General features: G+C 32.6%; 3 protein-coding genes across 8 annotated transcripts; 2 read left to right on the forward strand and 1 right to left on the reverse strand.

The window, feature by feature from the left end:
* The first annotated feature begins 977 nt into the window (after positions 1-977).
* Positions 978-6,098, forward strand: LOC101211753 (E3 ubiquitin-protein ligase BIG BROTHER). 6 transcript variants are annotated; one of them, XM_004142177.3, is made up of 10 exons: positions 978-1,128; positions 1,222-1,297; positions 1,782-1,886; positions 1,977-2,125; positions 2,484-2,703; positions 3,649-3,683; positions 4,087-4,131; positions 4,751-4,878; positions 5,410-5,518; positions 5,605-6,098. In XM_004142177.3, exons 4-10 carry the CDS (start codon positions 1,988-1,990, stop codon positions 5,653-5,655), a joined length of 726 nt encoding a protein of 241 aa, XP_004142225.1. In that variant the 5' UTR covers positions 978-1,128; positions 1,222-1,297; positions 1,782-1,886; positions 1,977-1,987; the 3' UTR covers positions 5,656-6,098. The 6 variants fall into 6 exon arrangements, with proteins under 6 accessions (XP_004142225.1, XP_031739644.1, XP_031739643.1 ...); XM_031883784.1 differs by having other exon boundaries at positions 2,484-2,688; XM_031883783.1 differs by having other exon boundaries at positions 2,487-2,703.
* A 3,608-nt stretch (positions 6,099-9,706) lies between these two features.
* Positions 9,707-13,326, forward strand: LOC105435367 (extensin-2). The gene is given in 2 exon segments (XM_031884358.1): positions 9,707-10,929; positions 10,932-13,326. Coding segments are annotated over 2 exon segments (3,084 nt in total). The 5' UTR covers positions 9,707-9,839; the 3' UTR covers positions 12,926-13,326.
* A 1,367-nt stretch (positions 13,327-14,693) lies between these two features.
* LOC101205263 (aldehyde dehydrogenase family 3 member F1) lies at positions 14,694-19,740 on the reverse strand. Its single transcript, XM_004142070.3, has 10 exons — positions 19,459-19,740; positions 19,273-19,341; positions 19,091-19,187; positions 18,784-18,990; positions 18,484-18,608; positions 17,148-17,252; positions 16,875-17,047; positions 15,900-15,990; positions 15,641-15,790; positions 14,694-15,229 (listed from the first exon to the last, which is right to left on the reverse strand). The coding sequence occupies exons 1-10, from the start codon at positions 19,645-19,647 to the stop codon at positions 14,990-14,992; spliced, it is 1,446 nt and encodes a 481-aa protein (XP_004142118.2). The 5' UTR covers positions 19,648-19,740; the 3' UTR covers positions 14,694-14,989.
* Positions 19,741-23,705: the final 3,965 nt, after the last annotated feature.

A 23,705-nucleotide genomic window follows, 5' to 3' on the forward strand; every position in this document is an offset into this window, starting at 1 on the left:
GTTCAACGAGTAATATTGAGAAAATATAGAAGATTTTTATTTAAATTATAAATTGGTTGGAAGAAACTTAGATTTAGTTAATTTAGTCATTTGACGCTTTATAACTTATAATTTAGTTTGGTTTGATAAATGTTCCTAATATTCCTAATAATCTTTATCATTAGAATTTTTTTAAAGATTACAATAAATCACGGATACTAAATTCAAATTATAAACAGGTTAGGCTCTATTTTTTTAAAAATTTTCTTTTTTAATATTTAACATGACATTATTTAAAAATTTAATCTTCCATTCTTATTGTAAAAGAAATGAAAAAATTGTTGTAAATAACAAAATTGGTGAAAAATATTTACAAAAAAACATAACAAAAATTCAATTTCTATCACTAATAGCTAACTACACTTAAAAAGGGATTTTATAATAAAAATTGTCAAAAATAGCAAATTGACAAAATATTTAGGAAAAATTGTATTAGATGACAAAAAAACTAAAATAATAGTCCATAACACATTTTCTTTTTCAAATTGCAAATTTGACAAATATGACTATAGTGAGACGATAATCAACTTTAAAATTTGTCATTTTTACAATTTTGAAAATATAAGTAACATGGACTCTATTATCATAATTTTTCTTTTTTGCTATTTTTGTAAATTTTTTAAATATTTACAAGCAAAATTTTAGATTCTATCAACAATAAACTTTTGATAGCTAACTACTAGGACATCCGTAACTATCATTAATAGAATTAAAAAACCTTACTATAATTTGTAAATAATTTAATTTATTTTCATACGTTTAAAAATATATATTTTTAATGGATGAAAATCAATCGTATTTAAAAATGTAAAAAATGAGGTTCTGTAGTAATGTGGAGGGTAATGTGGTTGATCTAAAAAGTACCAAACTCCAACGTTACCTTTTGAGCCACGTCATTGCACATGCTTTGGTTAAAGGTTTCAATGACAGACAGCTTGTAAAAAGAGAGAGAAAGAGAAGAGACGAGAACAACGTTTTCAGTTATAACTAATAAGCATCCAAACCTTCTTCCTAATCGGTTTCCATTTTCACTCATCACACACAATCCCAAACCACAAAGACGAAACTAGAACTGCTCAACCCGCCATTGTCAGTTTCTTCACTAATTAATCTCTTCACACTTTCCATGCATTCATTCATTCTATATCTATATCTCTTTTCTTAATTCTCTTTTTTGATCAGTGATCTTCTCACTGTAAATTTGGCTTTGAGATTGCCCAAACTCTGTGATCTCCGCCTTGCCGGTGAGAAAAACTAGGTACTACAATGGAATAGTTCTTTTTTGTACTGTTGATTTCTCGATCGAGCTTAAATTTGTAGATGGAATGTGGAGTATAGGAACGAATTGTTTAGTTTTGTGTCAAGTAGTCTGCTGGAGTAGGAATATATAGGCTCAATTTGTTTAATCTGATGTCGATTTATCTACATTCATGTTTTCTGCGGATTTCTACTTGGAGGCGATGAGTTGTAGTGTAGAACATTCGATTTTCTCTTTCTCCTTGAGATTTCTGATGCTGTTTATGAAATGTCGACATTCGATGACAATATGACCCTGTAGAAAATGGCTCTTTTTGTTTAATAGATTGGTGCTGCGGGAATTAAATTACAAGTGTATCTCCTCTTGCTTGTTTCGTTTCCGTATCCACTTGTTTCTATGGAATATGATATAACATATAATACTCCGTAGTCCTGTGATTTAATTACCATTTCAATTGCTTTATCTTTCTTGTTCATGTTTGCAGGAGTGGCTCAAGGACGTTCAGCTACTTTATTGAGGATAATTAGGAATAAATTAACTGCTTGAAGTTATGTCAAGAATAGGTTTGGAGAACTTTCAGGACGCTTAGGTTTGTTACTGCTAGTGTATTTCCCCTTTGGGCTCTGATTTTTATTTTTGCTACGTTACTTGTGCCTGAAGCAAATACTTATTGAAACAGAATTGTCTAAAATGAGCTGGAACTCAAACATCGAGGTTCATTGCATGAATAACGGTTATCCTTATAGTACTGCTTCTTTTATGGAATACTTTGAAGGTCTTACGTATGATCATGTGAATTTCATTTTTTCGGGTGCCTCACATTCTCAGGTACTATAAATCTTTTTTATTTTAGATGCTCTCCATGAATGTCTTGTCTGGAAGCTAGACTTATAGAACTTGTGGCATTTAAATGCTGCTTTATCTCTACCTTATAGACTTGCTTCTCTGTTCTGTAGATTTTTTGACAATTGTCTCAAGTAAAAAAGGGGAAATCATGTGACATTTCATCTTCTAACTACTTTTGGCTTCTCAACTATGGCCTTTTCATTTTGCTTTAACTTCCTGATGCATGCTTGATTTGACATTTAGTCTCAAGATCAAAGGGTCTTTATATCTGATTTTCATGATTCCAAATTAATAAACTTATTTTCCCGACATGGAAGTATAATATTTTAATTTCATTCAGGAGACTGTTTGTCCATCAACTAACTCAAGTTACAAGTTTGGGCATTCTGATTTATGGAGCGCATCATACTTCGATGCTCAATCGTTTGAGGTTCAAGATCATGAATCCACTATTGATGAACACAGGAGGCCGCTCTCGACAGTCCAGAATGAACAGAGTTCAGGAAATAGCGTGTGGGAAGAAAATGCCAATCCTAATATGTCCGGTAACAGCATGGAATGTAAGGGTTAATGCCTGTTTTGTTCCAAGCTTTTGAATGAACACTATAGTATGATTGTTTGTTAAACAGAAGTTTTCAAATAGTATGATTGTTTGTTAAACAGAAGTTGTCAAGTTAAGGTAATGGAACAAACATTCAGATATTGAATGTTACGGTTCTATAAAATCACACGCTGCAAAGAAGAGATACTTATTGACTCTTTATTTAGATTATTTTTCTCAGTTCATGAATGGAGGCATTTGTAAGAGAAAGCAGTTGATGTCATCCATTTCTGGTCAATCGACAAACTTCATTTTTAGGCTGTTTATTATTTCTCTCAGTTCATAAATGATAGTGCAATATGGTTCTGAGGGTTTTCTTATGCTACATGTAGAAAAATTGGCTTGTGCCATATTAGTCATGTTGTAAGATGGGTAACTTATTCAATGCACGAAATCAAATTTAGGGTGACTTAACGAGTATCTTGTAGATGAGATACAATCTTTCTCAGTTCATAAACGATAATGTAAAATATGTTCATTTGTTTTCTTATGCTACACATAGGAAAATGGCTTTAGACGTAGTAGTCATGCTGTAAAGTGGGAAGCTTATTTGATGCAACAATTGAATTTGGGGTGATTTAATGAGTATCCTGTAAATGAGATACAATCGCACCATCCATTTATACACATATCTTCTATCATATTTCAACCTTAACTTGTAATTACTTGGTGCATCTCATTTTACCAAGTACTGTTCTGTTGTAGTATTAACTATCCTGCTAGGTATAGTACCAAAGATATGCACAAAATCTAACAGCAAAATCATAATACAGAAAAATCCTATTTTATATCATTTTATTACTCATGATTGTTTGCTCCTTTTCTTCTTTCTGATTCAATTATAATGTTTATGGAAATTTAAATACCAGTTCCTAAACTCCGTTTTTCTTTATTACTTTTTCAGGCCCTCGGAGGCATTCAAATTATCATGAGTATCAGGTCTGCAGCTTATCGATTCATAAACATGTTATGCCACTAAGTTTCAGTTGTAGTGTTAAGGTTGTTTTCGGTGGAGTACATTTTTGGTTAGTGTCCTGTATTCTGTGGTTCATGCTGGCAACCAGTCATATGCTTGTGTTAATACATAAAATAAAATTATTCCTGTAAGATATAAAACTGGCTTATCTGAAATCACAGAATAAAGGAAAAGATAGAGGATATTAGAATACAAATTCATTTCTAATCCAGTGGTGACAAACTTGGTGGGGGTTCAACTCCCTTAACATCTATTATTCCAGATTTTCTATTCCGCGCCAAATATACCTGGAATTTACAGTTCCAATGCTTCAGAAGACAACTATAAATGCATGATTCCTAATCTGTTCCATCTTGAAATGTGCAGACTATTTGGCAAGAGATTGTTGATCCTGATAACATGACTTATGAGGTTAGAGCAGCTGATTTTCTTTCCTATTTACTTTTGTATATTACTGAACAAAATGTTTTCTCCTGTAACTTTATATGTTCTTATTGAAGCTATATTTACTTCAATGGCTATTTATTATGATGGATATTGCTAATTGAAATGTTATATTACGGCCAGTCAGTAAGAAGTCTTGCTGCTGTGTAGCAAAACCAGTAGCCATTACAGCTAATAGGCTAGGTGTTGGACGCTTTCTTGTTAAGGTAGAAAGGATAGAAATGATGGCAGAAGTTAACCTAATTGTTTATTCTGCGTTTTGGTTGTTGGTACACTTCGACGTAATTTTCTATCCTTGAACTTGGTTTCTTGGAGGGCCTTACATATATACCAAAGAAAGCTTGCTTCTTTGGAGCGCTCTGCCTGTTGACGCTGCTTTTTAAGAAGCTAAAATTGATTAGATAGGAGCATAGCTGCATAAGTAATCAGCTGTAAACCCACTCAATACATTCTGAAATCAAGTTCCATGTTTAATAAACGTAAAATTTGTCTGGCTAACTGTTATATGTAAAGTCAACTATATGCCTCCTGAATTATGTCGATTACTCTCTTCAATAAAGTGACGGTTTAAAGAAACTTATTTCAGGAATTAGTAGATTTAGGTGAGACAGTAGGAACTCAAAGTAGAGGCCTTACACAAGAACTAATTGCATTGCTTCCAGTATCGAGGTACAGATGGGGATTTTTCTCAAGGAAGAAATCACGAAATGAAAGGTAACACTAGATTGATTGATCATCTTATCTCGAAATATTTTAAACTTTGTATTATTTTTCGGTTGTTTTTTAGAATTGTTCCAGCTATCAAGATGTAGTAATTCTCACCAATGCCCTTATACTTAGTAACGCCTATAACAAGTGGGGTATCGGGGGGTTTGATAAGCAACACATAATAATTATTGCCAAGCTATGTTTATTTTGACTTGTGTACCTCATATTTTCATTTTCATTATTATTGTTAAGAACAATATACAGTTACGATGAATGATCTTTCTCAATATTATCTCATTTACTCAAAATCATCTCAATAAAGAGAGAAAACAAGTGGTTTGGCCGACTAGCCTGCCTGCTACTTGCAACGCCACCCTTTATTCAATGGGGAAGAAGGAAAACGATCAATAGATTCAAATTGGTGCACAAGCCTTCCTCATTAACTTTTTTGAGGAATTACCGATTGACAATGATATATTTCTTGCATTAATTTTTTTAACATTATATATATGAAGACACATCTTGATTTGTATACAGGTGTGTGATATGCCAAATGGAATACAAACGTGGGGATAAAATAATTACTCTACCATGCAAACACAAGTACCATACAAGTTGCGGGACCAAGTGGCTTAGTATCAAGAAGGTGACTTTCTGATATCTTTTATCCCTCTTTTAGTAAAACATACAATCAGCAATTTTACTCAATATTGCATAATCTCTCTCCTCCAGGCATGTCCCATTTGCTACACTGAGGTTTTTGGTGACACTTCTAAACGATAAAGAAAAGAAGGAAAAGAAAAAAAAGGCTTTGATTAATTGTCATGAGAAAGGGAACCCTTAAAAAGGTTTGGAGTATACTTATTTCGTTTCCTTTCTCATTTACAACTTTACACAATCGTCGTTTGATGTTAAAGATTAGGAGAAATCTTTGATTTCAATACAGAGGATGATAGAGCCAGATAGTAGAATTTGATTGATATCAAAATCAGAAATCAATTTGTTTGTTTGTTTGGTTTTGTTTTTGTTTGTTTTTGTTATTTTTTCAACTTGGCTCATATTGAACCACGACGACTTGGTTTTTGGCTCTACCGATTATAAATATTTCTTATTAGTTGGAGCCTGGAGGGGGCAGAATTTGATGGACAAAAATGGTCAAACTCAAAACTCAAATCCAGTTCATTTTTTTGCCTCAACGTGCTTCCTAGTTGAAGCTATGGGGGAAATAGTCTTCTTCTTCTTCTTCTTTTTTCTTCTTTGTTTTTTTTTTTTTTCCATTTTATATAAGCAAGTTGAGTTATACACCATAGCTTTTAATTATATAGAAAATCACCATTTCACACCTTGGAATTATCTTCTAAGAAAATCGTAGGAAACAGCATATATGTTTGAGAGAGAGAGAGATTGAACTAATCTTTTTGCTACTTAGCTGGATTCTTAATTTTTAAAACGATCTTCTAGAAACACTACTATTGATATGAATCTATGTTTATTTCACAAAAACTAACCATAGATTTGAAATCAATTTCACTACAACAAATAACCAAGTTTTTTTTGTTTTGTTTTGGAATTGTGACATTTTTTTGAAAAATTATTTTAAATTACAAACTTAAAAAAAATATAGCAAAATATCGCCATCTATTTGTGATAGTTCGTGATATATTGGACTACTATATGTTTACACGATTTCGTGGTATATTTGAAAATAACAATGTAGATATTATAAAAATATGTAATGGATAGATGTTGGATATTAGTCTTCTCAAATGTAGAGTGAAATTTGTTTGGAATTTTTAATTTTATGTGCGTCCAATGAAGAACCTAACGTGTGATTTGTCAGTACTCTTTGGAGTCAATTGACTTTATTTTTCGAAATTTAAAATTACAAACCAATAATATGATATAGTTTTTATATAATATGATATAGTTTTTATAATTTGAGAAATGATGTGATCGATTGAAAAAAGGCAATTAAAATACAATATATATCCAACATTTTAAAATTACAATGCAACGTTGAGATTTATAAATTTTGATACAAAAATCCTGTAGATATGTTTGACATAATAGTAATAATAAGAGATAGTTACAAATTTATAAATATATCAATTAGATTCAAAATAATTAAATATATAAAAATATTTTTAAAAAATTGTAAATATAGCAAAATCTATTAAAATACGATAGAAATCTATTCTCGAATATTAATTATTATATGGTAAAAATGACTCTGACGGTTTAAACCAATAATTAGAAGTACCAAATTTTACATGCATTACATATGTTCTTGATTTGTATTAAGAAGAGATCGAATATCTAACTTTCATAGACGATACAATTTATTACAATCGATAAAAACTCTTTCCACAACTCTAATTACAAAGAAAAACTTTTTCAAAGCATTAGACCATTCACATAATCGAGATAATTCGAACCAAAACTTTAGAATAGTGTTGTAGTTCATCACTTTCTTAAACTTTTTCAATTCGAGACGTACATTTGTCCCGCCGTAGACTCCCACACAATATGAAAACACTATCAAATTCAAAATGATCAAAAAAAGGAATTAATATTCAACAAATCAACATGTTTGCTTATGGAAACCTTTCATAATGTTACTTTACTATATACGTTTTTCGTTGCTCGTTTAGATATAACCAAACCATTATTCTTGTAGAGGACGAACAAGTTTTGACTGACAAATATAAAATAAAACCTCCAAAATCACATTGTAAATTTTATAATAATTTAGTGGAAATTTGTTCATACTTTTTTTTTTTGTTAAATTGTCTGTTCTCCATTTATATAATTTGGAATCTGTAAATGGGAATGCTTTTACTTTCAGAACAGTGTATTAAGCATAATATTGAGAAATGAGATATTTTAATAATAGTTTGACTCCAATTTTGTTTTGTTTTTTGAACTCAAATGGAATAAAATATGAAAGAGAAATATTCTTTGGAGTTTTTGTTTTGCTTTTGAAAAAATACAAAAAAGGAAAAAAAAAAATACAAAGTAAAAGACGAGCTAAGTTCAATAATGAGCAGTAAGGCCATCATGTTACTAATTTTTAGGTCAACTATTTTCATACAAATATACTATAGAGAAACCCATGTTACTATTAAACATCCACAACATAATTCATGATCTATATATGTATATACCTTTGAATTAAAAATTTGTATACCTATCTGAATCCAATTTTCAAAAATTGGGTTGCTGAATTTTATTTTATTTTATTAAAAAAAAAGAAGAAATTATTAATCTTACTTGTCAAATTAAAATGAGTAACATTATTACTACTAATATGTGTATGTATGTATTAAAAGCATTGGTGACCACCATGAGTTCATGCAACAAATATCCATATGAACTATGTTTCCATAATCTTTTACCACTCTTTCATTATAATTCTAAACAAGTATTTGAGGAAAAAAATGTATTTTCAAAAATAGAAAAAATTCACACAGAATTAGTTATTCTTGACTTTTCAGATAAATATTGTGTCAATTGTTCTATTTTTTATAAATTTTTTTTAATGAATTATAGAGAAAATAGTTAATCAGCTCTTTGAGTTAATATAATTTAAGAAATGTTATAGTTAATTAATGGAGTATTTTTAAAAAATAGTAAAATAAAATTATTAATGACTATCACGTATAAATATAGGTTATAAATATTTCACCTTTAATTAATTATCCATATAAGACTTTAAATGTATAACAAACTAAATATAAAAATAATTTTAAAAAATCCAATTTTTTTTATAAAAAAAGTCAACAAAATTAAAAAAAAGAAAAGAAAAGAAAAGAAATTGTAATCTAAATAAAACGTAATTAAAAAGAAAGTACGAAAAGTCAAGAAGAAACACAATTTAAAACAGAAATCATAACTTATATATATATATTATATATATATATATATATATCACCGACATGGGAAAAAAAGAATTAAAGCATAAATTATATTTGTGATTTTATGTAATTAATTTTGAACCGAATGACCTTTTGGTTCATTCTATTTAGAGAACAAAGATAAGGTACGAACGTGCATTACTTCTTCTCTCTTATGAATTAATTAAGCCTCACCCCATTGCATCTCAATCTATAAACTTAGTGGTTGGTAATGGTTACCATAAAGTTTCAAATTCAATATTCAATTAAGTTTTGCAAAAAGTCATATCTTTGTTTATGCAGCAATGAATTAAAAACTCTTCTGTGTACGATTCGACAAAATTTATCAATCAACTTTATGGACCGGTAGATTCGTATGAGCAAAATAGTTAACGATATGTTTTGCATTGTGTTATATTGACTAATATTTTAAGTTTGATTGTTATATTTGTAACTGATCAAACGGATACAAAGAGTAAAATATTCAAGTGAAAAAGCAAAACATCTATATATTTACCAATGTTTTGTTATATTTTGGTACGTGTTTGCTATATTTGTTGATGACTTGATCAAATGCAATTGATAATTTGTCTCAAAAAGTTTTTACGTTTGGATATCTAAGTATTGATTTAAATGCACAATTTTTCTAGAATTATTATGTAATAATTAAAAAACTTCTACTTAATCAATACAACATATAAATTTTGATATAAAATGGAAACTTAATCATGAAATCTCTTATAATTTTGGATGAAGATCTTGATTTCAAAGTATAAAAGCTTATAAAGGTATCGGCATTGATAAAATTAAGTTGAACATTTAAATTAAATAGGAGTGAAGAAAAAAGTTTAAAACAAAAAAGAAATATAAAGATATTGAATTGAAGGAGTCAGATGTGATACTCTTCTCTACGTGGAATAAATAATCATAATGTTTGTCAATCAAGAAGGCGTTGGTGAGTAATATATAAAGGATTGAAAGCATACCTTGTAATGCAATGCAAACTCAACAACAATTTAGTGTTGTGTGTTAGAAGAAAATAGCTATCCGGCAAGAAGTGCCCATCGCCGGAAGATGGGGACTATGAAACCTTTGAGGCATTGGCCTCAGTTGCTCTCAGCGGTGGCAATGTGCCTCATTACTGCCTCCGTCGTTGCTGCTCAATTCAACGATGCTTTGCTACCTATCAAAAAACCTGAACTCGGTTTTGATTTACCGAAGCATCAACATCACTCAAAATTTCCTCCAAAGTATCATCACCGCCACACACCTCCCCCGCCGGTAAAATATCACCACCACAAGCCACCTCCACCAAAATACAAGCATCACAAATCTCCGCCATCATATGTTTATAAGTCTCCACCACCACCTTCTCCTTACATTTATAAATCGCCACCACCACCTCCTTACGTCTACAAGTCGCCGCCACCACCTCCTTACGTCTACAAGTCGCCGCCACCACCTCCTTACGTCTACAAGTCGCCGCCACCACCTCCTTACGTCTACAAGTCGCCACCACCACCTCCTTACGTCTACAAGTCGCCCCCACCACCTCCTTACGTCTACAAGTCGCCGCCACCACCTCCTTACGTCTACAAGTCCCCACCACCACCTCCTTACGTCTACAAGTCGCCCCCACCACCTCCTTACGTCTACAAGTCGCCGCCGCCACCTCCTTACGTCTACAAGTCGCCCCCACCACCTCCTTACGTCTACAAGTCGCCGCCACCACCTCCTTACGTCTACAAGTCGCCGCCACCACCTCCTTACGTCTACAAGTCCCCACCACCACCTCCTTACGTCTACAAGTCCCCACCACCACCATTTCCATCACCACCCCCTCCCTACGTCTATAGCTCTCCTCCACCACCATCTCCCTCTCCACCGCCTCCTTATGTCTATAGCTCTCCCCCACCACCATCTCCATCACCACCCCCTCCATACGTTTATAGCTCTCCTCCACCGCCATCTCCATCCCCACCACCTCCATATGTCTATAGCTCTCCTCCACCACCATCTCCATCGCCACCGCCTCCTTATGTCTATAGCTCTCCACCACCACCATCTCCATCTCCACCCCCTCCTTACGTCTATAGCTCTCCTCCACCACCATCTCCTTCCCCACCCCCTCCTTACGTCTATAGCTCTCCTCCACCACCATCTCCTTCCCACCCCCTCCTTACGTCTATAGCTCTCCTCCACCACCATCTCCTTCCCCACCCCCTCCTTACGTCTATAGCTCTCCACCACCACCATCTCCTTCGCCACCTCCTCCATATGTCTATAGCTCTCCTCCACCACCATCTCCTTCCCCACCCCCTCCTTACGTCTATAGCTCTCCACCACCACCATCTCCTTCGCCACCTCCTCCATATGTCTATAGCTCTCCTCCACCACCATCCCCTTCACCTCCACCACCTTATGTCTACAAGTCTCCCCCACCACCATCTCCATCACCACCCCCACCTTATGTCTATAAATCTCCTCCACCGCCGTCTCCATCTCCACCACCTCCTTACGTCTACAAGTCACCCCCACCACCATCTCCATCACCACCACCTCCATATGTTTACAAATCACCTCCTCCACCGTCTCCCTCTCCACCACCTCCTTATGTCTATAAATCACCACCACCTCCATCACCATCACCACCTCCACCTTATATCTATAAGTCACCTCCACCACCACCTTACGTGTACAAGTCTCCTCCGCCACCATCTCCATCACCACCACCTCCTTACATTTACAAGTCTCCCCCACCTCCATCTCCATCTCCACCACCCCCTTACATTTATAAGTCTCCACCACCACCATCTCCATCACCACCACCCCCCTACATTTATAAGTCTCCACCACCTCCTTCACCATCACCACCTCCACCTTATGTTTACAAGTCTCCTCCGCCACCATCTCGATCACCACCACCTCCTTATGTTTACAAATCTCCTCCTCCACCATCCCCATCTCCACCACCTCCCTATGTCTATAAATCACCACCTCCTCCATCACCATCACCACCTCCTCCTTATGTCTATAAGTCACCTCCACCACCATCTCCCTCTCCACCACCACCTTATGTGTACAAGTCTCCCCCACCACCATCTCCTTCACCACCTCCTCCTTATGTCTATAAGTCACCTCCACCACCATCTCCATCACCACCACCTCCTTACATCTACAAGTCTCCCCCACCTCCATCTCCATCTCCACCACCTCCTTACATTTATAAGTCTCCACCACCTCCTTCACCATCACCTCCTCCACCTTATGTTTACAAGTCTCCTCCACCACCATCTCCATCACCACCACCTCCCTATGTTTACAAATCACCTCCTCCACCATCCCCCTCTCCACCACCTCCCTATGTCTATAAATCACCACCACCTCCATCACCATCACCACCTCCTCCTTATGTCTATAAGTCACCTCCACCACCACCTTACGTGTACAAGTCTCCCCCACCACCATCTCCTTCACCACCTCCTCCTTATGTCTATAAGTCACCTCCACCACCATCTCCCTCTCCACCGCCACCTTACGTGTACAAGTCTCCCCCACCCCCATCTCCATCTCCACCACCCCCCTATGTCTATAAATCACCACCACCTCCGTCACCGTCACCTCCTCCACCTTATGTTTACAAGTCTCCTCCGCCACCATCTCCATCACCACCACCTCCTTATGTTTACAAATCACCTCCACCACCATCTCCCTCTCCACCACCTCCATATGTCTATAAATCACCACCACCTCCATCACCATCACCACCTCCACCTTACGTCTACAAGTCTCCTCCACCACCATCTCCCTCTCCACCGCCACCATATATCTACAAATCACCTCCTCCACCATCCCCCTCTCCACCACCTCCCTATGTCTATAAATCACCACCACCACCATCCCCGTCTCCTCCTCCTCCTTATATCTATAAATCGCCACCTCCACCATCTCCATCACCACCTCCGCCGTATATTTACAAATCTCCACCTCCACCATCCCCATCACCTCCTCCACCTTATTATTATAAGTCACCTCCACCCCCCTCCCCATCACCGCCACCTCCTTACTTTTACAAGTCCCCTCCTCCTCCCTTGAAATCTCCACCACCTACTTATTACTACAAATCACCCCCTCCACCGTACAAGCGTAACCCATACTAGTTCATCCCCAAGTCCACTAAGTGATGGCATTTAAATTATATTGAATTACACGAATAACATTAGCCAACTTCCCATGCATAAGGTGAAGTTCGAGTTGATCAAGTTATTTAATGATTTGATTGTCGCTAGATCCCTTTTGAGCAAATCTTTCCGAAAGAGTTGTATTATCTTTTGGCATCCAAGATCTGGATGCTAAAGATTTGATTTAATTTCTATTGATTGTTGTAAAATTTACAAAAATGATGCATTTACTGTTCAAGTTATGAAATAGATTTGTACGCTTTCTCTCATCAATCCAAATCCAAAGGCTAAACTTACCGTTGGTTTTGCGGGTGAGTTTGAAGCAAATTCAGTTCAACAAAAGTGTGCGAAATAAAGAAAATTATTTGTTTTTTAAAAAACTACATTTGAAAGAAGGAGAAACAACTTTATATTTATATACAGTCAAGAAAAATGTTGATAAAAATTGAATATATTATAAACCTATTCTTTTGAGTTTCATGGTATCTTGATGGAAGACTCGTTATAAAACTTTTACAATATAATTTCTATTGAAAAAAAGAAGAAGACAACACAAAGTATGTGAAAAATTCTAGTCTACAAAGAAAAAAGCATGATATCATTTTCTAAAAATCAAAAGAATACAATGGGAAGAATATATATAAAGGTTACAATAAACCCTGACAAATAAGGAAATAAAACTAAAACTAGGGTACAATAAATTACGAAAATTCCCTCGGACTTGAAACACTCAACCAGTCCCCCATTTCCAACAATTTCCAATTATCTTCATCATACCTTAGTTATTGAGATGTTTAAGTCCTAACCTATCCACTTAAACAATCTAATAGTTCTATGATATTTTCATTCTAACGTTCAAATCATCATACATGATTAAGGATTCTTTTAAATTGTATATATGTTTATCCATTATCTATTATACAGTGATGTCACTCAATAAGATAACGTCATGAATGCAATTTTTCAAGTGGAAACTTGTTTTAAAAAATTATCTCAAAATTCTCGATAAAATTCTTTTGGCCATTCTGATAATCTACTACTTAAAAACAAATGTATTTTAATAGAAAGTTTGAACTTATATATATAAAGTTAAGATACAACTTTGGCCTTGGAACATTTGGCTTTTGAACAGGTTTGAAATAATTGTGTATTGCTTGCTTTTCTCATTTGATAATAATCAACCTTTATACGAATTACAAATAAATGAATATGTAAGAAATTATAATAGAAATAATTTACAATAAATGAAAAAATAATAGGAGAAGATTATGAATCTTCAAATATGTCTTAATAGCTTTGTACTTTTTCAGGTTCCTAATGTCAGTGCCATTTACTCTGAAATAAATTGTTCACTAGTACAACAAAGTCACGTGCTGTGTTATTTGGAAGATTTATATCATAGGCTAAGAGTATTTTTCTAACCAGAGATCAGAAGGGCTTGATGATGTAATGAATTTTCTTTTTTTTTTTTTGGAATTTTAATTTGAAAGAAGATTGAAAGTTAAAATTAGCCAAAGCAAGCTTAGTTCAGCGGAAATTGGCATGATCAGATGTTCGAATGTCTAAGATAAAACTAATAATTTCTTGAAGTTAGACCGTGGAGAAACCAATAATTACCCCTGCTTATAAAACTTCTCAAAGGAGTTTTGTTTTGAATTGGTAACGTCTAATACATAATGATCAAAGATTGGACCTAATGTTCATATTTGGTTCGATATAGCATCTGCAGACGGATAGATTGACATCCTGAACTAAAAATCATTAATCCTTTGTTCATCTAATAGGAGGTCCTTGAAATAAATAAACAAAGATGACAAAGAGGATTGATATTTTACAGTTGGAATCATACTGGCTGGAGTTAAACTGGTGCCCTGCCCCATGTAACATTTAAGAGAGTAATGATAAATGACAAAAATTAAGATGGGATTGACCTCGTTGAAATTTGATACATTTTTGTCACTACAAAAGTAGAGATTGTTTATTTGTAAGAGTAGAACGAGAACGAGGATCTGAAAAGAAGCTAAGGGAGGAATCTTCTAGTGATTAAGACCTTTTCAGACCCAAAACAGTGAGGACTAACTGAAAATAGTTAAAATTATAAGCATGTCTAAGCAGCTGAAGCTTGTGATTGTTCCAGGGCGGATATCTGAACCAGAAGTCGATCAATAAGCTCCTTTTCACAATTGCCTTTTCATGACTAAAGGTGTCGAATGAGAATTTTCCATGGTATCTGCCAATCCCACTTTCACCAACCCCTCCAAACGGGAGTGTATCCACTGCATACTGAATTGACAACAAACATGACAATAAGCCTTTTTGAAGCAGCAGCAGCAGTAGGCTAGCAGCAGCTTAAAATGTAAGTCATTTTCTCCAAATGAGACTATGGCCTCAAGTTATGAGGTCAACCTTAAAATTTTCCTATTGATTTTGTTAATTTTAATCCATTAGTTTTCTACACCTAATCCTACCTGCTTGTAAAAAATGTAAGCATCTTACGGAATACATACTTTTGCAAACCAAATACACATATCGAGGTAAATGCAAGTTTTTTAAAAGGGTAATGATGCTACATAATCTAGATAGAGACCATATTACTTCAGATTCAAATTACCATTTAAGCTCAGACTTGACTAAGTTGTGTTACAATGGAAATGGGATTTGAAAAAATTAAAGGGAAAGTGATGAAGTACGAACCTGAATAATTGCATCATTAAATGTCAAGCTGCCGGACGTAGTTTCTGAGACGAGTCTTCTTTGGAAAGCTTTGTCTTTTGTGAAGGCATAAATGGCAAGAGGCTTAGGCCTTGAATTGATGAAATCTATACTGTCTTCAATCTTGTCCATCTACCAAGAAAGAAAGTGAAGAATGAGTACATGATCCATCCACTTTTTGTAATCGACTAAAATGAAGGCACATAAGTATGTAGCTATAAATGAGGAAGGTAAAACTCACTCCAATTATGGGAAGGATTGGTCCAAATATTTCTTCTCTCATAATTTCTGCATCAATTGGTGGGTTCAACAGAATAGTCGGCTCAACAAACCTGCATAAAGATTGACGTTCAATATAGTTTTTTTTTTTTTCCTTTTTCTTTTGGAGGGGGTGACATTATTCATTCCAAAATGTCTATATGCTCATTTTCAACTTCTAAACTATAAGCAGTTTACTAGTTATGTAAATTTAGTTAAAATAAATAACTTATGTTTCTGATTTTTATTTTCAGAATAAAGTTTATACATTTGGCCCATTTGGTACACATAACTTTTTGACTTTGGTTTTATGAAAATTAATTCTCCAAACTTTATTACTCTAGGTTCATCCCAAATTTCTATTCTATGTTGTCTAAAAAAAGTAGTTTTTGGGGCTGGTTTTCGTTTTTATATTTTTAATAAGAATCTACATGTTTCTTCAAATAAAGTAAAAAAACAATGGTAAAGAAATTGGGAGAAAAAAGAACAAAATGGTTATTAGATGGAGCTTAAAAAATCACTGCATTTTCCCACCATTTATTTCATCTTAATCCATATGAAAAAGATATTTCTAAAAAAGATTTTTAAAAAATTATGATCAGATGGGACTTTGAAGTTGTTTTCAAGAAGTAAAACTCTAAAACAACAAAACTTTCCATCTTTGTAGTTCATAAATTATATCTCAAACGTCAGAAAACCAAAAGTTCCAAATACAAACTTTCAATTTTGTAATTTTAAAGAATAAACTGCGAAAAAAGATATAAGAATCTTGTGTAAAATTTCAATTTTCAAAAAATAGGTAATCCCCAGCTATAAGAACTATATCATCTTCGTTTTGCTAAACTACAACAAGTTAATTTACTGTTCCCCAGAAAAAAAATTGATTAACTCGACTCCAGAGTAAGGAAAAGGATGGAATTAAACAATATGTACGTCACATTTCCGTTTAATCACTTACAATTTTTCCTCGTCCATGGATCCTCCATAGATGATTGTAGCTTGGACAGCAGGTTCATCCACCATATTCTTCAATCTCAATAAATTTTGTTTGTTTACGATTCTCGCCATGGTTTTCGCTTGGTTCGAACCTTTATCGAAGAATTTCTTGATGTACTTCTTCAGCAATTCGACCTATAAATTAGAATCATCATTATGCCATCTCCAACACAATACACATGATTCATGAAAATTATAAGGGAAAGATGGGAGCTATTAATCAGAGAAATGGTACCAAGGTGGATATAAATTTGTGTTCAACAAGGACATAATCGATAGCTACGCAAGCTTGACCGGCGCAGGCTCCAAATTTTCCGATAACGATCCGTTGAGCAGTAGACTTGCAAGTCAAAATCAAATTATTTCCAATGCAACTTTTAGCCATTTTTTTAATTTTGAAAATAAATTAAACTCAAAATTAACGTAAAAGAAAAAGACATTTAAAAAAAAAATTACAAACTATCTACGTCAACAAAATCCTTTGTTTTTTAGAAAGCTGAAAGAAATGGATGATTTGAACTTCTAACGTCGAGATTAACACACTAATTTGATAATAATTGAACGGTGATGTGATCGACTTTCGGTACGCTTAGTTGGTAATAAAAATCGACACCGGGAGAGTAAGTAATTTTTTAATTTAGTTATAAAATATAGTATTTGAGTGATTAATATCTAAACTTAGGTTGTTTGAAGTTCATAATTAAGATTTAAGGGAATGGCGATGTGAGAGACCAAAGTAGTTCCTAACACACCTCAACCACATCCACACATTTTACCTCTCTATTCTCTATTCCTTCTCTTTCTTTCTACCCTTCTTCAATTTATTGCTCTTCTCCATGTGCCATATCAAATATTATCAATTCTCATTCAAAAAAAAAAAAAAATACTCACACATTTTAATTTTAAAAACATCCTCAAACACACTAAATTTGAACAAAATATTTACAACATATAACAAAATTTCAAATTATATAATTGATAGATATTGATATCCTTCTATTAGTGACATCGATATACATCGATAGAAGTTTATCAATTTCTATTAAAAATAAACTTGTTATAGTTGGTAAATATTTTACTTTATTTTACTATGTTTAAAAATGTTCCTTTCATTTATTTAAATTAAACTCCAAATCTTGTTCAAAACTTTAATTTAATTTTGGATATCTTTTTTGCATTGAACTCTTGGCTAATAATTAAATTCTTAAAACATCTTTACAAATCAAACTTTTTGGGTGTCGTAACATGTGTACTACCAACTCTAAAAATAATATATAAAAAGTGTATAATTTAAAAAAAGAAAAATGGTTGTTTTTAATATATCAAAATGAGCCAAATTATTTACAAGTACAACAACATTTCGATACCCATCCATCGACATTTACTTATCACCGACAATTTTACTGATCGAATTGACAGTACAATAAAATCTGCCGAATCTTCTCGGACATGAATTTGATATTTTTTTTTTTATTATATGTTAAAAAGAAAATTATGAAATCTGAAGACTTGTCTTTATCTTAGTAGTTAGTATTCATCAATACAAAGGGAATATGGAAAGGGAAACAAACCTCGATATCCCATGAACATGAAAGTGAGTCAACAATGGCGGGGCATTTACCTCCGAGCTCCAAAGTCACCGGCGTTAGGTGTTTCACGGCGGCCGCCATAACAATCCTCCCCACTCTTTCACTTCCTTCATTTGATTGTTTGTTTTTTACATTCCCAAATCCAAAATCAAAATCAAAATTTATCTCAACAAATTATGAATCTTTGAGAGAAAAAGGAAAAGGAAAAGAAAAAGCCCACCATAATAAATAAATAAGAATCCACCAACCAACACATAACAAAAACCATTAATTACTCCTCACCTGTAAAGAAAATCTTCTGCCACCGCAGCTGCAGCAGCCGCTCTCCGGTCGCCGCCCCTCCTTCAACCACTCTCACTGCTTTATCATCAACGTAATCTCCGATCACTTTCGCCAAAAAAGCTGAACTCGCCGGAGCAAACTCCGACGTCTTCAAAAACACACAATTCCCAGCTGCTATTGCCCCTATCAATGGCTCCAACGACAACCCTTCTCCCCCCCCCACCCACCCACACATCACAGTTAATTCCTCATCATAACACTAACTTCTCAAGATGAGAAAATCAAAATCAATCAAACTCCCACTCACCAAACGGAAAGTTCCAAGATGAGATCACAAGAACAACCCCCAAAGGCTCCGGAACCACTTCTGCTGAATTCAACACAGCAATCGCCGGCAACTTTGCCTAAACAAAATCGAGACCCACAAGTTTAATTACATGATGTTCATAACTAAACTGATAATCGTTTCATAAAAACAACATTACTTACCTTTCTGGGGGACATCCAGTGTTTCAAATTTTCCAAAGCAAAGTTGAGGGACATTTGTAGATTACCAATCTAACCAAAAAAAAAAAAAAAAAAAAAAAACTCAAAAGCAATTGAGGCATTAAATTAGAGAGAAGAAGAAGAAGAGGGAAAGAAAAAAGCTATATATTAAAAGGAAAACGAAATCACCTCATCTCTAAAAGCTTCAACATGGTGTTTCCCCAAATCTTGGAAAAGGGCATTGTAAATTTGTTGCTGATTTTGGTTAAGAAATTTGTGTAAACCTTTAAGTTGAGAAAATCTCCATGATGCTTCCTTTGTTTTTCCACTTTTGAAATACTCTCTTGTTTCCTCTAACTTCACCTCCAAATTCTCCATATATCACAGCAACCTTAGCTTTGATGTTATTATTGTATATATGCTTCTAAGAAACTTTCAATCTTCTTTCTGTTTGCATCAAACTTTTTGTTTCGATTCTCTATTTATACTCATAAAACTCCCAAATTGCATACTCACTTTTGTTTTGGTTGTTAATAAATATGATTTGACTGTTTGATTAATTTGTAGTTGTATTGAACACTCATATAGTTGAATGAACTTTAATTTATAAAATTGAGTTAGGTTATATGTATTAAATTGTTTGTTATGTTTTAGTTTTGATGTTTATAATTGAAGAGTTTTCTAGTCCGTAGGGCAGATTAAATGCTCAATTACATCCCAACTAACTCAAATTTCCACTCAAATGAACTACTTAATTTAAATATAAGTGTATATATATTATAATATTTTTTAAAAGTTGGTTAAATTTCATAAAGTTTTTTTAAATGGAACTTCATTCTATTAGAATCAAATTGAGTGTTAATTTTTACTGCCAATATGGTAAAATTATTGCTACCGCTATTAAACGATAATCATGGAACTATCAGAGTTCATCGCTTTTAAATTTACTACTTTTAATTATTTTGATTGCTATCATACCGAAAACTTAGAAAATTTTGTGACATAAGCTCTGTTATCATAATTTTTTTTGCTATTTTTGCAAAAGCTCCATTTATTAACTTAGCTTTTTTATAATGTACAAAAAAAATTATTTTTGATAAATTGATCTCAATTTAGGGATAGTTGCAAATATAATAATTATATTCAAAATAATTAGGGAAATTGGAATTGATGACTATTTTAGCAATAATAATTAAGGATATAACAACATTTTTAAAAAATTGCAAATATAGCAAAACTATCACTGATAGACTTCATATAGTATATTAGTGATAGACCGATATTTGCAACATGGTCTATCAGTGATAAACTTATATCATTGATAGAATTTGACAAATTTTGCTATATTTGCAAAAAAAAAATTAATTGTGCTATATACTTAATTAATTTGAATTTAATTGCTAAATTTGCAACTATCCCAAATAATTAAGTATATGAAAAATTGCATCAAATGTGACAAAAACATTTAGAAAAAAAAACAGTTCATGACACTTTTTTTTATATCGCGAATATGATAAATATGGCAAGTAATCAGTGATATCAGACGACTATCAGGGTCATCGTAGGGCTATCGACTTTTAAATTTGCCACTTTTGCAATTTAGAAAATGTAATGACACGAGCCATATTATCATTTTTCTTTTTTTTTGCTATTTTTGCAAGAACATTTTAAAAAATTTGCAAATATAGGAAAATCCGTCAAAGTCTATTACCGATAAACTATGTTGTAAATATTGGTTATCAATTATAGATCATAAGAGTTTATAGTAAGTAGAAGTTTATCACAGATATATTTTGTTATATTTGTAATTTTTTTTAAATGTTGATATATACTTAATTATTATTCATAAAATTGCCACCAATTATAATTACTCCTCAACTTATTTAGGTGAAAATTTTCATTAAATCTTAATAATATTTTTCACAACAAAAACTAGATCGTTATAATTTACAAAATTCTAACAAATAGTATTTCTTTACTAATAGTTGCAAATATAGAAATTAGATCCAAAAAAATTACAAATAACAAAATTTGCCACGGTATATCATTAATAAACCATAAAAGTTTTCTTATATTTACGAATTTTTAAAAATATTAAACTGAATTATTATCTCTAAAATTGCTACCCTACCCGTTATTCCAATCATATAACTCCTTTATCAACCACAATTGTGTGGCTATATAAGTTTGCATTTAGAAAAGGGAAAATCATGGGTTAAATCATATAATAATTTGATGTAGATGAAATTAAGTTGTATTGTACAAAGAGAGAAAGATGATGGGGCATAAAGTTTTTAATATTAGGGCAAACAATAAAATGGACAAATTGGTATAACATTGCAATATGCACCTCTCCTTTTAATGGTAGTTGCATTATTGGAAAGACAAATCCCAACAATACCAAGTTGGGAATAATAGATGTTATTCAATACATAACATTAATGCATTGTTTCTTCTCACTTATTTAGGGCTTTTTTTTTTCTTTTAAAAAAGATACTCATTAATACCTCGAAATTTTGGAGGTTGTAACCACAGCAACGCATCAATCAATACGCTTAATTATAGTAGTGTATAGGAGAAGGACGGGAGTCAAAAGTGAGTATTGAGCATTGAGAACACCGTATGTGCTTCTCAGAGTTGTTTCGACAACTTAACCATACATACATACAATTAGTGATATCGTATAGTTTAATATATATTATGCTAGTCTCATCATATAGTCTAAGTTTGTCGTAACAAACCCTAAGAAGCACATACGATGGTCTCATCATATGGTTAAATATTTATTAATATATAGGAAAATTGCATTAGATGACAAAAACATTTAGAAAAAAAATAGCTCATGACATCTTTTTTTTGCATATTGTAAATATGACAAATAATTAGTGATATCGTATAAAAAACTATCAAAAGGTTATCGACTTTTAAATTTGCGACATGAACTCTATCATCATAAAAGAAAATTTGTTATTTTTCAAGCACCTCAAATAAATAAATATATAAAAGAACCAAATTAATTTATTTTTTTTAAGTTGGAACAAATTTCATTTGGGACTCAAAAATTCAATGAGAGATAAGAGTCCAAGTACGAAAAAGAAGAAGAACAGGGCCTTCAATAATTTACAATAGTTGTTACTATTCTAAAGTATGTCCTCTAAATCTTTAACGTTTTATCTATTGTTACTTTTAGGTTCGTACACGGATTTAGTCATATATTTTAAAATTTACGGAACGTTGAGTTAGTTATTATGAAAAAAATGAAGTAAAAAATTGAAAGCATAGTAACAAAGGAAAAAGAGACAAGTAATGAAAATAATAAATACAACAACAAATAGTAAATAATTTTAGAAAAGAGTGGTTTTGACATAGTATTTACTAGGTTTAATTTAGGTTATAAAATAGTCGTTTGCTCACTCCTCTCAAAATATCATTATATTTTCAAACGTCGAATATTATCTTTATATTTACATTATTAGATAAAAATTTTCGAAGTTAGATAAATAATAATCATAATTTTCATACAAAAAAAAATATAATATCAAAATGTAATAGACAACCAAACGTTTTTTTTTAAAAAGATATAGAGACGAAAGTTAGACATTTAAAACTAAAACTAAACAAATTGTAAAGTATTTTTTTAGAACGAAAATCAAAGATTGAGAGACTTAAACCTTCTGCTTCTATAACGAAAGGTCATACTAATTACCATTCAATTAATTTTTAATTTGAATTGAGTTGGATTGTGTTAAATTTTTTAATGTTTATTTCAAAGTGGATTGAGTTTCGACTACATTTTTTAGAAACTGGATTGACCCAATCCTACCCAACCCAAATTTATGATATTATTAAAATATATATTACAACTAATAAATATTCTAATAAGATATTTTAAAAAATAACTCATTTTCATAGATATATTGATTTTTTATATTTAACGTTTGAATTTTGTTTGAGTTTTATGAAATTTTAGTTATTAAAATGCAATGTATAAACAAACAACCGACAACTCAACTCAACTGAACCTGAATTTTAACGATTAGGTTGAGTTGAAGATCTTATTTGAGCTGTCAATTTAACCAATCTGGAAATTCGATTCGGTCCGAAAAATCTCTCCAACTCAATCCAACCCAATTCATTTACACTTCCACCATTCAACTTTTCTAAACTTTAAAATTTTTATATTAAAGAGGAATTGTATATTAAGATGTAAGGCTTTAAATATTTGTTAATCCCACGTGGTAATTAAATTAAATGGTTCACATTTATTCAATTTTTTTATTATTATTGTTTTTAAGGAGGATGGTTCGAATTTATTGCTATAACAGTGTGATTGGTTTCTCAATAATTAAACGTCAATTAAAAGTTTCCTTCAAAAAGATTTGCTATTTATCTACCAATCACTTTTTATTTAAAAAAGAAAATTCTAAAATATATAT

This window comes from Cucumis sativus, chromosome 4 (assembly GCF_000004075.3).
Source record: "Cucumis sativus cultivar 9930 chromosome 4, Cucumber_9930_V3, whole genome shotgun sequence".
NCBI classification, from domain to species: domain Eukaryota; kingdom Viridiplantae; phylum Streptophyta; class Magnoliopsida; order Cucurbitales; family Cucurbitaceae; genus Cucumis; species Cucumis sativus.

Coding starts and splice junctions, on each gene's coding strand:
- LOC101211753 (XM_004142177.3), top strand. CDS start 1,988: ATGAGCTGGAACTCAAACATCGAGGTTCATTGCATGAATAACGGTTAT. Junction 2,126..2,483: donor CGGGTGCCTCACATTCTCAG/GTACTATAAATC, acceptor AATTTCATTCAG/GAGACTGTTTGTCCATCAAC. Junction 4,879..5,409: donor AAGAAATCACGAAATGAAAG/GTAACACTAGAT, acceptor ATTTGTATACAG/GTGTGTGATATGCCAAATGG.
- LOC101205263 (XM_004142070.3), bottom strand. CDS start 19,647: ATGGAGAATTTGGAGGTGAAGTTAGAGGAAACAAGAGAGTATTTCAAA. Junction 17,253..18,483: donor CATGTTCATGGGATATCGAG/GTTTGTTTCCCT, acceptor TTGACTTGCAAG/TCTACTGCTCAACGGATCGT. Junction 17,048..17,147: donor ACAAATTTATATCCACCTTG/GTACCATTTCTC, acceptor TCTAATTTATAG/GTCGAATTGCTGAAGAAGTA.